We start from the raw sequence: 13,311 nt of genomic DNA, 5'->3' as shown, positions 1-13,311 counted from the left end.
ACCCTTCATATATGTAAGATGCACTAATATTCCCAATGCTAAGTTAGCTTCTAAAGGAGAACTTGATTTAAAGGACACTAGCAACTAATGAAATTATTGAATCCTGTACGTTGGTTGTTTATCAATGACGTTTAGAACATGTTTGAAGGTAAAACATATATATTGAAGGAAAGAGAGAACAAATCAATTCATGAGCTTGGGAGTATCAAACCTAACTTGAGCTAGGGTGCATTGCTTCTGCTGTCTATAATTATAATTTAGAGTATTTTTGGTGTCACACGTGTAAAAAGTTGCAATAGACTGCATGCACAAGTTATGCCACTCTTGGCGGCCGCGGGCATGCAAAGCAATCCTCAAATCCCATTCCTTACTTTGTCATAGTTTACTTCACAATCAAGCTTAGAATTCTAACCACCCCTATTTTCATATAAAACTCGGTGAAAATATTAGCAGAACATATCACGTTCTTTTGAGAATAACCATGACAAGTTATTTTGGAAGAGATGTACATGAATTGCTCGGAGGAGGAGAAGGTACTGTATATATATATATTCACTCTCGTTCTAAAGACAAATCTGTATGCATAGCTTGTTATTTTGCAGGTTGCTTTTACTTTTGCTTATATATATACTGAATGACTTGCAAAATTGTGGGAAAAGGTGCTTTTAATACTATTCTCTATTGGGTTTCAGAATCGCCCTCTGTTGATAATCACTCATACAATTTTGTTTAAAAAATGTAGAATAATGAGAATCATAATCAATGGAGTCAAGCTCGATGGTGACATGAGATTATGATAATCACTCATACTATTTGAATTTTTTTTTCAACTATCTTTCTCATGACTAGATGAATTGGAATTGGATTTGCAGTGGCAGAAGTGTTGTTATGGAAGAAGAGAAATGCATCAGCTGCACTTTTGATTGGGACGACAATCATATGGTTTCTTTTTGAAGTCGTGGAGTACAATTTTGTTGCCCTCTTCTGCCACATCTCCATCACCGCAATGCTCTTATTCTTCTTATGGTGCACGGGTGCAGAAATTTTCAGATGGTACTTCTTTCTTTCTCATTAGATACATTAAGGGATTTTTCTGTCCAAATAATTATGCTTGTTATCATCATCAGTACTTGTGATAAATCAGGCCCTTTTTTCTTTTGATTCGGAATGTTGGTATGGAAACAAGGAGTAATGCTATATCCGAAATGTATTTTCCACTTCAATCCCCGGTTTATTCTAAAGGAAAATGCACTTCGTTTCGATGAAATCCAGATAAAAATGTGAGATATAGCATTACTCGATTGGAAAAAAAACATGACCTCATTTAAAGGACCAGCCATCGAAAACTCCCTTAGGCATGCCACAAATCGAGATACAATGCACGCAAAAAACGAAGGATATTTTATAAGATTGAACCAGGATATAGAGCTTATTAAAATATTTGATTAAATGATTAAATTTATTTATTCCTATATGTTTAACTTTTTAGGGCAAATGATGATTTAACATGGTATCAAAATTAGAGATCTTGAGTTTGAATACACTCTCATTTAAATTAAAATTTTCATTTAAATGATTAAATTTATTTCTTCCTATCAGCTTAAGCTCTAAGCTTAAATCAAGTCTCTTTCATTAATTACCTTCCCATTTCAATTAAGATTTTGGGGACAAGTAGTAATTAAACAAAGGTATCTCTTATGTGTGTAACTCAAGCATTTTCCAATGTGGTTGTTCATAGGAAGAACTCTTTTACGTTTCTTGAGAAGGTTGTATCCGAGGCATGCCCTTTCTCTAGTTCTATCTATAGTACTAGCTTATAAATTTTCTTCAGGGATCCTCCCAAGATACCAGAAAGTATCTTGCAGGAGTCTGCATTCAAAGAAGTAGCTTCCACCTTCCACACAAGATTCAATCAGTTATTGTCAAAGCTCATGGACATTGCATACGGAAAAGATCCACCACTCTTCCTTTTGGTATTTTAAAATTATTAACCATTCTTTTTCCTCCATTACAGTGAAGAAATTCACTACAAGAACACTAATCAAGGTCTCCCTTTATTAATTCTTCAGGCAATTTTTTCTCTCTATATATTATCAGTGGTTGGAACCTATGTCAGCTTTCTGAATCTCCTTTATTTTGGTAAGAGTTATCTGCTTTTTCCTATTGGTCATGCATGATATTATTGCGAGCATCATGGGCTAAGTTTGTCTTGTTTGTTGTGTCGTGTCCTAAGGTTTGGTTTGCATGCAAACACTGCCATATCTGTACGACCGATATAAGGACGAGGTTGATTCTCTAGTCGGCGAAGTAATCAGAGACATGAAAACAAAGTACAGCAAATTCGATTCAAAGTTCCTTAACAAGATTCCAAGAGGGCCTGTGAAGGAAAAGAAAGTCGGATAAAGATGGCTACAGCAGCTTATTATCTCCCCGTGAAGGAGTAAGGCATTCTTATGGAAATGCAAAGCTTTGTAATTATAAAACGATTATGCTCATTTACTTTTAAAAGTTTGTATAAAGGAATGTAGATACATCTAGTGGAAGTGAGAAAATAATTCTATTTACTTGTAAATTATACCGTGAGAAAGGAAGAAGATTGTTGCAACGTGGGTGTGGTGAATTGCAAAATCAAACAAACATACATGAATCACTACTATTCCCAAAACCAAGAAGAATCAAGGAATTGAGGGAAACTAGAAGAAAACTGAATCTTAGGAAGTTTCTTATAGAAAACTATGAAAATACAGCATAAACTATGCACTATGTCGTCCCCATTGGGTTTATATAGAAAATAGAGTACTAAACCTAGTAAAACACGAAATTAAGGCACACAATTGCGATCTCATTCAGATGGATTATTTCCAGTCCAGGTGGGAGATTGATTGAGACTCCGACCGTATGCCTCAAGAATAAGTACTTAGTCGAATGAGATATGACTGAATGACTTGGGTCCCAACGCCGATCTTAATCATGAACCTTCATTCAAACACAGACCAACCACCACTCTGAACGAGGCTCTCAGAAATTCTTCCCTGAGCTCATCACACATGCACTGTCGGATGAGCTTTAAACCTCAATGGGACGCCGATATCTCATCTAGATTTCTTCAAGAATTCAAATGCAACTTGGTCTACATCATCCTCTCTGAGTTGAAGAGAATTCTCCTGGAATTCGCATCCTCATCCAATGAGTCTTCTGTCTATAGAACAAAATGCCTAACATTGAATACATTGAACGTCTTGATATGGCTTGGAAGTTTCAACTAATATGCATTACGATTTATCTTTTCCCAACGTCCCAATTTTCCTTATAGTAAAATTATTATACTCTCCCACACAAAGACCTTGCCTCGGGCATAACCCATAAAGAAATAATGATTCAAAAACTTCACCAACAACGATTCAACAAGCATCGAGCCACGAGCTTGGGGGACTAAGACCTATGCCACGGGCTAGGCACCCCAACACTTGTGGTCTTGACTAAGCACCTGACGGCCAATACTTCACCCTTACTATTGAAGGACTGAGGCAACCTTGATTGCGAGCACACATAAGGCCTTGTTTGGTAAATAACAAGTCCTTTACAATGCACTATTCATGATTGGTGAGAAAAAAAAATGAGTGTAATAATTAGTATAGAAAAGTGAAAAAGTTGTATTGATAAGTGAGAAAATTTTGTTTTATAGTAATTTTTTTTATTTAAATACTAATAAAAAGTGAATGATGTGATATAAAAAGTGAGAATGTTTTGATTTTGATTATTTTGAAAAATGAGATGAATAGTGTGGGGAAATGTGATGTTGTTTAACAAACAACACCAAGATTTTAATGGCCAACCTGCCCAAGGAGATTGTTAGGTTGTAAAAATTGGTCACATTCAATGTGCAAAATCTCATGCGTAATTCTTTTCTTTACCCTAAGTTTGGTATGAAAATTTCAATGGATTAGCGGGTTTCAAAGTTATTGATATGTAAGGTTCAAAGCCTATCACGATGGACAAGTGATTAAAAGCTACATGGAAGTCTCAGCTTTCTCGCATTCAAAGCCCATCGCAATGGGGATGTAGCACAATGCCACAGATAAATCCCAACCTTCTCCTGTTCAAATTCCATCACAACGGGGATGTGATGTACAGCCACAGAAAATCCATGACCTTCTCCATTCATAGCGTGTTAGAGCGGGGATGTAACACACAGAGTAACGCCTCACAAATTTAAATAGTACATATTTTTAAATTACAATTCGAGGTCCACAGGAATGCAGAAATATTTAATATTATTCATAATTTAGTTAATTAAATATTGAAATGGGTAAATACAAATTGAAAACTATATTATTATACTTAAATCCTATAAAAATTATTCGAGAAGATTCTGTGAACCGAACGATGGATGTCATCGATGGATCGATGGAACCCTAGCATCAAACGATTGATGAAGGCAATGATCGACCGTTGTGTAGTTATAAGGAATAAAAATAAGGGCTAAATACACTTTACCCACCAAATTTTGATCCAATTTTCAATTTGACCTCAAATGTTTCAATTTTTACAATGTACCCCACCAAAGTAAAAAAAAAAAAAAAATTCAATGTGACCCATCCGTTAACCATTTCCGTTTTCTCTAACGAAAATAATGAAAAATATTAAATTGCCCATACAATTTGATCTTTTATTTTTATTTTTTTCATTTAAAAGAAAATAGCAAAAAAAAAAAAACAAAAAAAAAATCTGGCCACCCCCCATCTGGCCAAATTGGGGGATTGTGTAACACCCGAAAAATTAATTAACTTCACGTTTCGTCTTCTAGCCTTATTCTGCAATGAACAAGACTCAGAGATCTCTATTCCTCAAAAAGAGGATACTAAGCAGTGGAAACATTAAGATTTGATAAACATTAATCATTACAATTAGAGCATCTACCAAGAATCATTAAAGTAGCTGAAAATCACACTATATATATCATCTTTACAAGGGATTCATGCTATACCTTAATATGCAAGCATGCATCAAAGCTTTTAAGTGTACAACATAACTCAAAATTACTAGTTACCATGAGCACCCGCATAAGCTTGCAATAAGTCCTCAAGCATCTCTCGGATCGAATCCTCCACAATAATAGGATGCTTCTCTGTACTCGTCTTCTGCTAAACTATTTATAACAGTATAGTTGTATATATGAAGAAAAAGATAAAAGAATATAAGGGTAAGTCTAACGACTTAGTGAGTATAAATGTACATGAAGTACCAGTCATTAAATTGTGAATTTAGTTGTTTATAAAGCACATGGAGCAGTTGTATATATGAAGAAAAAGATAAAAGAATACAAGGGTAAGTCTAACGACTTAGTGAGTATAAATGTACGTGAAGTACCAGTCATTAAATTGTGAATTTAGTTGTTTACATTAAATTGTGAATTTAGTTGTTTATAAAGCACATGGAGCACTATAAGGTGACAATTTATCATGGATGCAATACACACACACACACACACACACACACACACACACACACACACACACACACATGTTGTAATATGAGAATCATGTCATATTAACCCTTCTCAGCAGGGTTGGAGCTGTCCAGAGGGACCTGTAATACAATATCGGTGCTCCAGATATTGTACGTTATCGTCCATAACACTAGCACACTAGCAGCCTGACCGATTCTGACCTCGGTGGCCTATGCTAGTAGTGATGTACGTCCTGTAGTGACCAACCATTAAGCATGGTTGCGCCGGTCATGAAATAATCATTGGATCCAAGGCCCACATATGCACACATTTGATCATAAAGTTAACCTGTATAGTAAGCTCATGGCTGTTATCCCACATGTATTGGTGTACCATGTCATACGATGCAATAAATCTTATCCATCTTTTACATACATGCTTTTACAAGTCTCATCATTATTTTGTTAATCAACATACATTTTCACAAAAAGAGAGTTCACAGTATTCCAAAATGTATTTCATGAGATTTGTAAATATGCATGTTTGATATATATAAAATAGTCGTGCAATGCGGGAAAAGTAACGACAAGCATTTATGTGAGTTTGTAGTCACCCGGGTTGTAAGGTTCCTCCATAAAATCCCATTAAGGTTCTATAACCTTGAATACTGAGAAAATACCTTTCATTAGTTCTAAACTCGAGCAAAAACGAACATAGAACATGAAAACAAGGGCTATAAAACGTTGGGCCAAGATGGTGTTTCCCCTAAAACGTCTCTAGGTGAAAACAAGGGCTATAAAACGTCGGGCCAAGATGGTGTTTCCCCTGAAACGTCTCTGGGAGAGCGTTTGGCTAGAGAGGTTCAGGTGGAACCTCATTTAATCCAATGTTTTCCTAAGCCTTCTCAACTGGTCCTAGGGCCACAAAAAAGGTTTCTAACACTTTCTAACCAAAACAACATCTCCATACATAAAGAAATACATCCAACGGAAAGGAAATACAAAACCAAGCTTAAGTCAAGTCCAAAGACAACAACCTAACTAAAAGTTCAAACCAACAACTAAGCTAACTATGAAAAGTATTTAAACAACATAAGAACTAAGTAAGGAACAAGGTAGGCTTAGAATATTACCTCCTTGGAGTAAGACCTCCAAGAAATCTCTCATTCTCCTCTAAGAATGCTCACAACTCACAAAATCACTCAAACAGAGGTTCTAGAGGGCAACAGAGGCATAATGAGGCTTAGGGGTCGAGTGGGGAGGGGTATTTATAGGGTAGGAAAAGCTGAGGGTGTTGTAGGAGAAGTTCTAAAAAGGTGCAAGCGCTCGTGTATTGTTTATCTAGGAGTTTTTAGGTTGCAGGTCGTACGCTTGGTCAAAAACCATTAGTCATCAAAAAGTTAACGAGCGCTCAGTCTAGTCCCCACACGAGCGCTCGTGTACAGTAGTCAGGTGAGTGCTCGTGTGGTCCCCCATGCGAGCATTTGTGTATTGTAGCTTAGAAAGTCCAAAATTCCAAAAATGCCCCTCCAGCTGTCTCTAGTGACCCAAAGTCCAATTAACTACCTAATCAAGTTGTCTTAAGCCTAATTAATTATTTTGGGTCACTACAGCGTGCCACCCCCATGGCTTATAGGGGGTGGCCGACTACCCATTGGGGGGGGGGGATCGGGCGAGCCACCTCCAAGACCCATGGGGGGTGGCCGACCACCCCCTTTGACCACTTGGGGGGCAAAGTTTGGAGGTGGTTTCGGTCACCCCCATTTGGGCCCTTGGACGTGGTTGGCCACCCCCCATGGGTCAAACAGATATGGCTAGCGAACGACGGCTTTCGTAGCTACTTCAACAATTTCCCTTCGCGAGCATGTGACCTTATCTTGTCAGTACCCATGGCTGGTACAATCTTTTGAAGACCTTTTACCTTCACATCTACCTTGCTCCTCTTTATGGAATCCTTAGCTTTCTAGTTTACATCATTTGTCCTAGGTTGGAGAGAATTCACTTGCGAATTCACACCCTCAACATTAAAGTTCGCAGGGGTTAATTTCTACCCTACATCATTTTTATTCTTTAAGTTTGTTTGTTTTGTTTTGATGATTTTTCTCTATTTTTTTTTCAAGCCTTTGGAGCCATCCAACAATTTCTGTAAGGCAGGAATAGACCTTTGATTTTTATATACTGTTGTGGTAATGGAGAAAATACATGTGTAGTGGATATAAATAACTCCCATTCTCATTTGCGTTTATATGGACAATAATTAAGCAATTGCAATTGGCCACATGGCTACCTTGTCTACAAGGAAAACAAATCATTCACTCCTAGAATCATTTCAACACGAAAACTTGATTGCAAGTAAACAAAAGATTTCCAATGGCCAACTAGTTGGACTCGTCAGCCATAGGAATGGGGCTACTGGAGTACTCTGTTACTGAAGGGCCTCTGATGCCTAACCAGTGGGTCTTTGGGCCGAAGAAAGCATGTGGCTTTGGTCCACCACATGTCTAAGGCACAAACTCGCTGTCTGGCAATTTGGCATATAGATATTGTACACTAAATCCCTTTCACCCCGCATATACGTCCAAACAATTTTGGCCTTTTAAGGTAACATGATTTTCCTTTCATTACCTTGCCATTTGGGATTAATCTGCCGAAGAAAGCACAATGGAGACACCCTAGGAAAAGAAACCAAATTATGATGTAATCACCACCTCCAGGGCTACTGTTGGGATATAAATTACAAGTGAACCCCACCCAAGTAGCCTCTCCATGGAAGGTAATCAAGCTATCCAATTACAATCACGTACCTTTAAGGAAAACAAATCAAGGATTCTTCACATGAAAACTATATGATCCACATAATAAAAGACCTACACAAAAAATCATACCTTACTCGTATCAAGGCTATCATATCGGACAAGGAGCTTCTCCCTTAAAATTGGGTATACCATCTACAGGTGTCAACCTGGCCCCGATTCCCAGTTATTGGTCAAAACCGGGAACCGGTACTCGGGTATCCCAGTTATTAATTTTCGAAAATTGGAACCAGGTAATCGATTCCCGGTCAACCGGTTATACAATAACCAGCCGGTTCCGGCCCCTTGCTGGCCACCCCATCTGGCCCTTAGGGGTGGCTCCTCGCCGGTTTGGGCAAATGAAAGGAAAAGGAACAAATGGCGAAGTACAAATTGTGCCGCTTCAACAAACTTAGCCTCGATGGGTGGTTTTAGTGCTACAAGAAATGGGAACTACAAAGCTCAAGACCCAATACCAATTCTTGTAATTGATCTTTTGTTAACTTGCACTCACTTCCCAATTCACAGTAAATTACTAAGCCGGCCTTGAAACGACCTAGCCATTCAACCCATTTTTCTTCCAAAGTAGAGGCTGGTGGGTCTACTAGAATTGGTCCTAAAACAAGCACGGGCTTCTCAAACTGGCTCATAAGATAGTCAATACAAGGCCGCTCAATTTCTCTACATGCCCATAATCCTAGCCGATAATAGTGTAAAAGTGCTTAATTTCTCTATTAAAATAAGTATTATTGTACTTTATTATGTTCTAATTCTTGCATTTTATATTCAATTGTGGAATATTGGTTAATTATTAATCTTAAACTTTATTTGGTATATTAATGCAAGAAATTGTGTTTTTTTAGGAATTGTCATAATTAGGCAAGCCAAGGAGTGAATAAGACAAAGAAAAAAATTGCTAACTAAAAGAAAAGAAAGAAAAGCAAACATAAGTAGCGATCAAAACAAGGGAACAAAAGTGAGACCAAAGGAGAGAAGAAGCCATACTTGTAGGTCCTATCGTGAAATTCTCACTAAAAAGACCAAAGAGGAGTATAATTAAAAGAGAAGAAACGTGAAGAGAGTTGCTACGCGTCCGGAAGTTTTTCCCAAATCTTGCTTCTGGACTGACGTGAAGACAGATGTGGCTCAGCCATGTTGGTCTTGAAGAAAAAAATAATAATTTTGATTGTGAGCTCCTCCTTTTTACTAACAAAATGACAGACATGACATTTATTAATTGCTCCCTGAGAAATCGATGCGGAAGAAAGAAATCAAACGACTCTCTCTCCATTTTCATCTTTTTTTTTTTTTTTACATGTTCACATAAGGGAAGGAGGAGAGGAGATTCGAACTAGTGACCTTCGATTCATTAAACGTGGTCCACAGCCGACTGAGCTACTTCTTGGGGACTCCATTTTCATCTTTTGAGTTGCTCTCCATTTCTGGTTTTTCACCTAGAAGCTTGTGTTTTTGCTTATGAGAAAAGAAATCAAAGCAAGTCTCTCTCTTCTTTTCACGGTTTCACCTTCTGGGTTTCTCTCTTCATTTTTAGGTTTTTAATTGAATTATCTTGGTCATTTAGAACCGCATGTACTGATCATTGAATGAGAAAATCTTGGTATTTGACCAATTTTATCAGACAAAAATGATACTTGTAGTTCAATGGGTATCTCAGACTTTTAAGCAAAAAGCCAGGAAGGCAATAATCAACTATATGTTCGACCATTACAAAAAGCTAAACCAAAACAACCCATCAACTTATATTCCAATCTCTCCCCTCCCCGGATGCTAGATTGAATCAACAAGGTCGTTAGGGGTGTCATGAGCAAAGAATTTCAACGAAAAACAGAGAGAGCAGAGGAAATAGAGAGCAAAACTGTTTGCAAAGTGTTTGAGAAAATATTGGTTTTTTCATGGAAGACAATGACCCCTTAACAGATTTTATATAGGAGCAAATGGAAGTGACCCACGCGGGTCTCTGCCGTGACCCAGGCAAGTCTGGCCAGACACAGTCGTGGGTCACTGACCTAGGCGGGGCACTTGGTGACCCACAACTGGGTTTGGCAAGACCCACATGGGTCACCAGCGTGGCTGTTGAATAATAAACTTAATTTTCATATTTAGTTGAGTCTTTACATTTTATATTCTTATATTTACTAAGTGTCTTTTTATTTCATATTTTCATATGTTACTAAATGAGTTGAAGAGGTTGTATCTTTTAGTTTTTCAAGAATTATTTTATATAGGAGTTACATGGGAGTTATATGAGATGTAAATGAATAAAGTTATTGTGAAAAAGTTAGAAGGGTCATTTGTATCCTGTAAATACTGTTGTTACCGTGCACAATAATTTATGAACAATATAGAATCGAAAAGAGATAGAGATTAAGAGAGAGAGAGAGAGAGAGAGAGAGTCAACACACAGATTTATGTGGTTTGGCAATTTGCTTACGTTATAGAGATGCGACTATATTTTTACTCTTAAGGATTCAGGGTTATATCATACATATATATAGAAAAGCTCTAAACCCTACTTGTGCGGACTTATTAAGGAAATTCCCAAAATACCCCGCTCCGTGAACGTCGCTAGCGCAATGTTCACTCCGCTCCCGTTTACTTGGCCTTCCATTGGTATTAATATGAGCCACCAGTTCCAACAATCTCCACCTTGGCGAGTATTCACATTTTCAGAGATAATCATTTGGATTACCTAGAACTGATAGGTTTGGGGATGTCGCCGCCGCTCTCTTCTCCTCTCTAGCACTTGGAGACATTTGTCAAGTCCAAGCAATGCTTGAACTTATCTGCAGTAACAAGCTTTGTCAACATGTCTGCTGCACTCTTAAAAGTGTGGATCTTCTCAAGTAACAATTCACTTGTAGCAACCAATTCCCTGATCTTGTAAAACCTCACATTAATGTGCTTAGTTCTTGCATGATACACCTGGTTCTTTGCCAAGTAAATGGCACTTTGGCTGTCACAATGCAATGAAACTCCACCTTGCTGAATACCTGGCTCCTTGATTAATCCATCTTCTAATGAATTCAAACTTGTAGGTTATAGTGATAGCGATTGGGGTAGAGATGTATATGATAGAAAGAGCACCTCCGGATTTGTTTTCTATTTGGGGAGTTCGGCATTTACTCGGAGTTCTAAAAAGCAACCAATTGTGACACTTTCAACATGTGAAGTTGAATATGTTACCGCTACATCATGTGTTTGTCATGCAATTTGGTTAAGGAGATTGATGAAAGAGCTACACATACCACAAGAGGATGCTACAAAAATATTTCTTGACAACAAGTCAGCACTTGCATTGGCAAAAAATCCGGTTTTCCATGATCGAAGCAAACACATCGACATAAAATATCATTTTCTTAAAGAATGCGTTGTCAAGACAGATGTACAACTCAAGTTTGTGAAGACTCACGATCAAGTTGCAAATATTTTTACGAAGCCTCTAAAGAATGACATTTTTAGCAAACTACGAGCATTAGTTGGAGTCACTAGAAATTAAGTTTAAAAGGGGGTGTTGAATAATAAACTTAATTTTAACATTTAGTTGAGTCTTTTCATTTCATACTCTTATCTGTTACTAAGTGTCTTTTCATTTCATATTCTCATATGTTACTAAGTGAGTTGAAGATGTTGTATCTTTTAGTTTTTCAAGAATTATTTTACATATGAGTTACATAGGAGTTATATGAGATGTAAATGAATGAAATTATTATGAAGAAGTTAGAAGTGTCATTTATATCCTATAAATACCCATGTAAGCAAGTTATTTTATTAAGTTGAATATTCCTCTTCCTATTTTGTGTTATCTCTTAGTGAGTGTTATTTTCAATTTTTCAACAAAGTGGCTATGCAGTTTCCGGCAATGAAGAATAAAGGGATGATGAGTGATGATTTTAATTAGAGTGGACAAGGTAGAAGAAAGGTTTCCGGTGATGATTTTAACCGAGTGATGATTTCCGGCGATGAGGCAGAAAGGGAGAAGAAAGCTTTGGTGAAAAATCCTGTGTTTTATTCATTGCTGTGTCACGTTTGTTTTGGCGAAAAATCCTGGTGTCCACCTGCAAGCTTGTCTGTCGGTAAAGACTGCCAGCACCATAGATGATTTCCAGCTTTTGAAATTTGGGGCCTTTTGGGAAGAAATAACAGGAAGAGAAGGTGGGAATGGTTGTGGTGGGCCAGCCACCGTCTTGGCTCAGCAATGAAACATATGATCCTTTCCGACGATGAAGAAGAACGGGAATGGTGGTCTGGTTTTCCAGAAGGTGAAAATGGAGAGAGACTCCTGTCATTTTGTCAGTAAAAAGAAGGAGCTCACAATCAAAATTATTATTTTTTTCTTCAAGACCAACGTGGCTGAGTCACGTCTGTCTCCACGTCAGTCCAGAAGCAAGATTTGGGAAAAGCTTCCGGGTCTCTAGCATTTCTCAAACGTGAAAGCTTGGGAGAAAGAAGAAAGAAGAAGAAAAAAAAGGTGAAACCAAGTTGTGGGCCATGTCCATAAAGTAAGCAAAGAATGTGTGGGAATAGCAAAACAAAGAAAGGAAAAGGAGACAAAATAAGAGTCTTTTCTTTAGTGTGAAAGAGTGGAACGTGGACAAGAAACAAAAGAAAAGAGAGAAGCCCATATTGCATTAAAAAATTAAGAGTGAAAACATATTCTTTGGCGAGCACGTAATTCAAGCCTCACAGTAGACTCCTATATGGGTTCTATTCCGTTTAGGAAAAATGTCAAAAAAATCACAAAAATCACCCACAATAGACTCTTTAAATAAGCCATAAATATTAGGATCGTTATAGTGAAACTTAAAGTATTGAGTTGCACTGTAAAATTCCCATCCATTATTATAAACATAAAAAAATACTCTCTCATCTCATGTGTCTCTATGCATGTTGCCCCTTTTTCTTTTGCTGAAACTTCCATGAAAAAAGAGAAAGTAAAGTAAAGGTAAATGTCATAAGAATACGTAATAGAATGCTAGGTAGATCCTTGAATCCCTACTTATTTTCTCATTTATTTGTACGTAGTTCTATTTTACGTAATTTAGTTATGTTA

The 13,311-nt window shown here is 37.3% G+C and overlaps 1 protein-coding gene across 1 annotated transcript; it reads left to right on the top strand.

Annotated features, from left to right (window-relative positions):
* Nucleotides 1-474: 474 nt before the first annotated feature.
* On the top strand, nucleotides 475-2,586 carry LOC132185665 (Reticulon family protein). Its single transcript, XM_059599431.2, has 5 exons — nucleotides 475-533; nucleotides 873-1,053; nucleotides 1,832-1,973; nucleotides 2,070-2,139; nucleotides 2,234-2,586. The coding sequence occupies exons 1-5, from the start codon at nucleotides 482-484 to the stop codon at nucleotides 2,401-2,403; spliced, it is 615 nt and encodes a 204-aa protein (XP_059455414.2). The 5' UTR covers nucleotides 475-481; the 3' UTR covers nucleotides 2,404-2,586.
* Nucleotides 2,587-13,311: the final 10,725 nt, after the last annotated feature.

Source organism: Corylus avellana, chromosome 7 (assembly GCF_965113065.1).
Source record: "Corylus avellana chromosome 7, dhCorAvel1.hap1.2, whole genome shotgun sequence".
Lineage (NCBI taxonomy): Eukaryota > Viridiplantae > Streptophyta > Magnoliopsida > Fagales > Betulaceae > Corylus > Corylus avellana.
Note: the sequence above shows the minus strand (reverse complement) of the source record. Positions and strands in the feature narration are given on the sequence as shown.

What these genes read in the sequence shown, in the direction of transcription:
- LOC132185665 (XM_059599431.2), top strand. Translation starts at nt 482, where the DNA reads ATGACAAGTTATTTTGGAAGAGATGTACATGAATTGCTCGGAGGAGGA. An exon ending in GGTGCAGAAATTTTCAGATG is followed by an intron (nt 1,054 to 1,831) that starts GTACTTCTTTCT and finishes AATTTTCTTCAG; the next exon opens with GGATCCTCCCAAGATACCAG. An exon ending in TCTGAATCTCCTTTATTTTG is followed by an intron (nt 2,140 to 2,233) that starts GTAAGAGTTATC and finishes TCGTGTCCTAAG; the next exon opens with GTTTGGTTTGCATGCAAACA.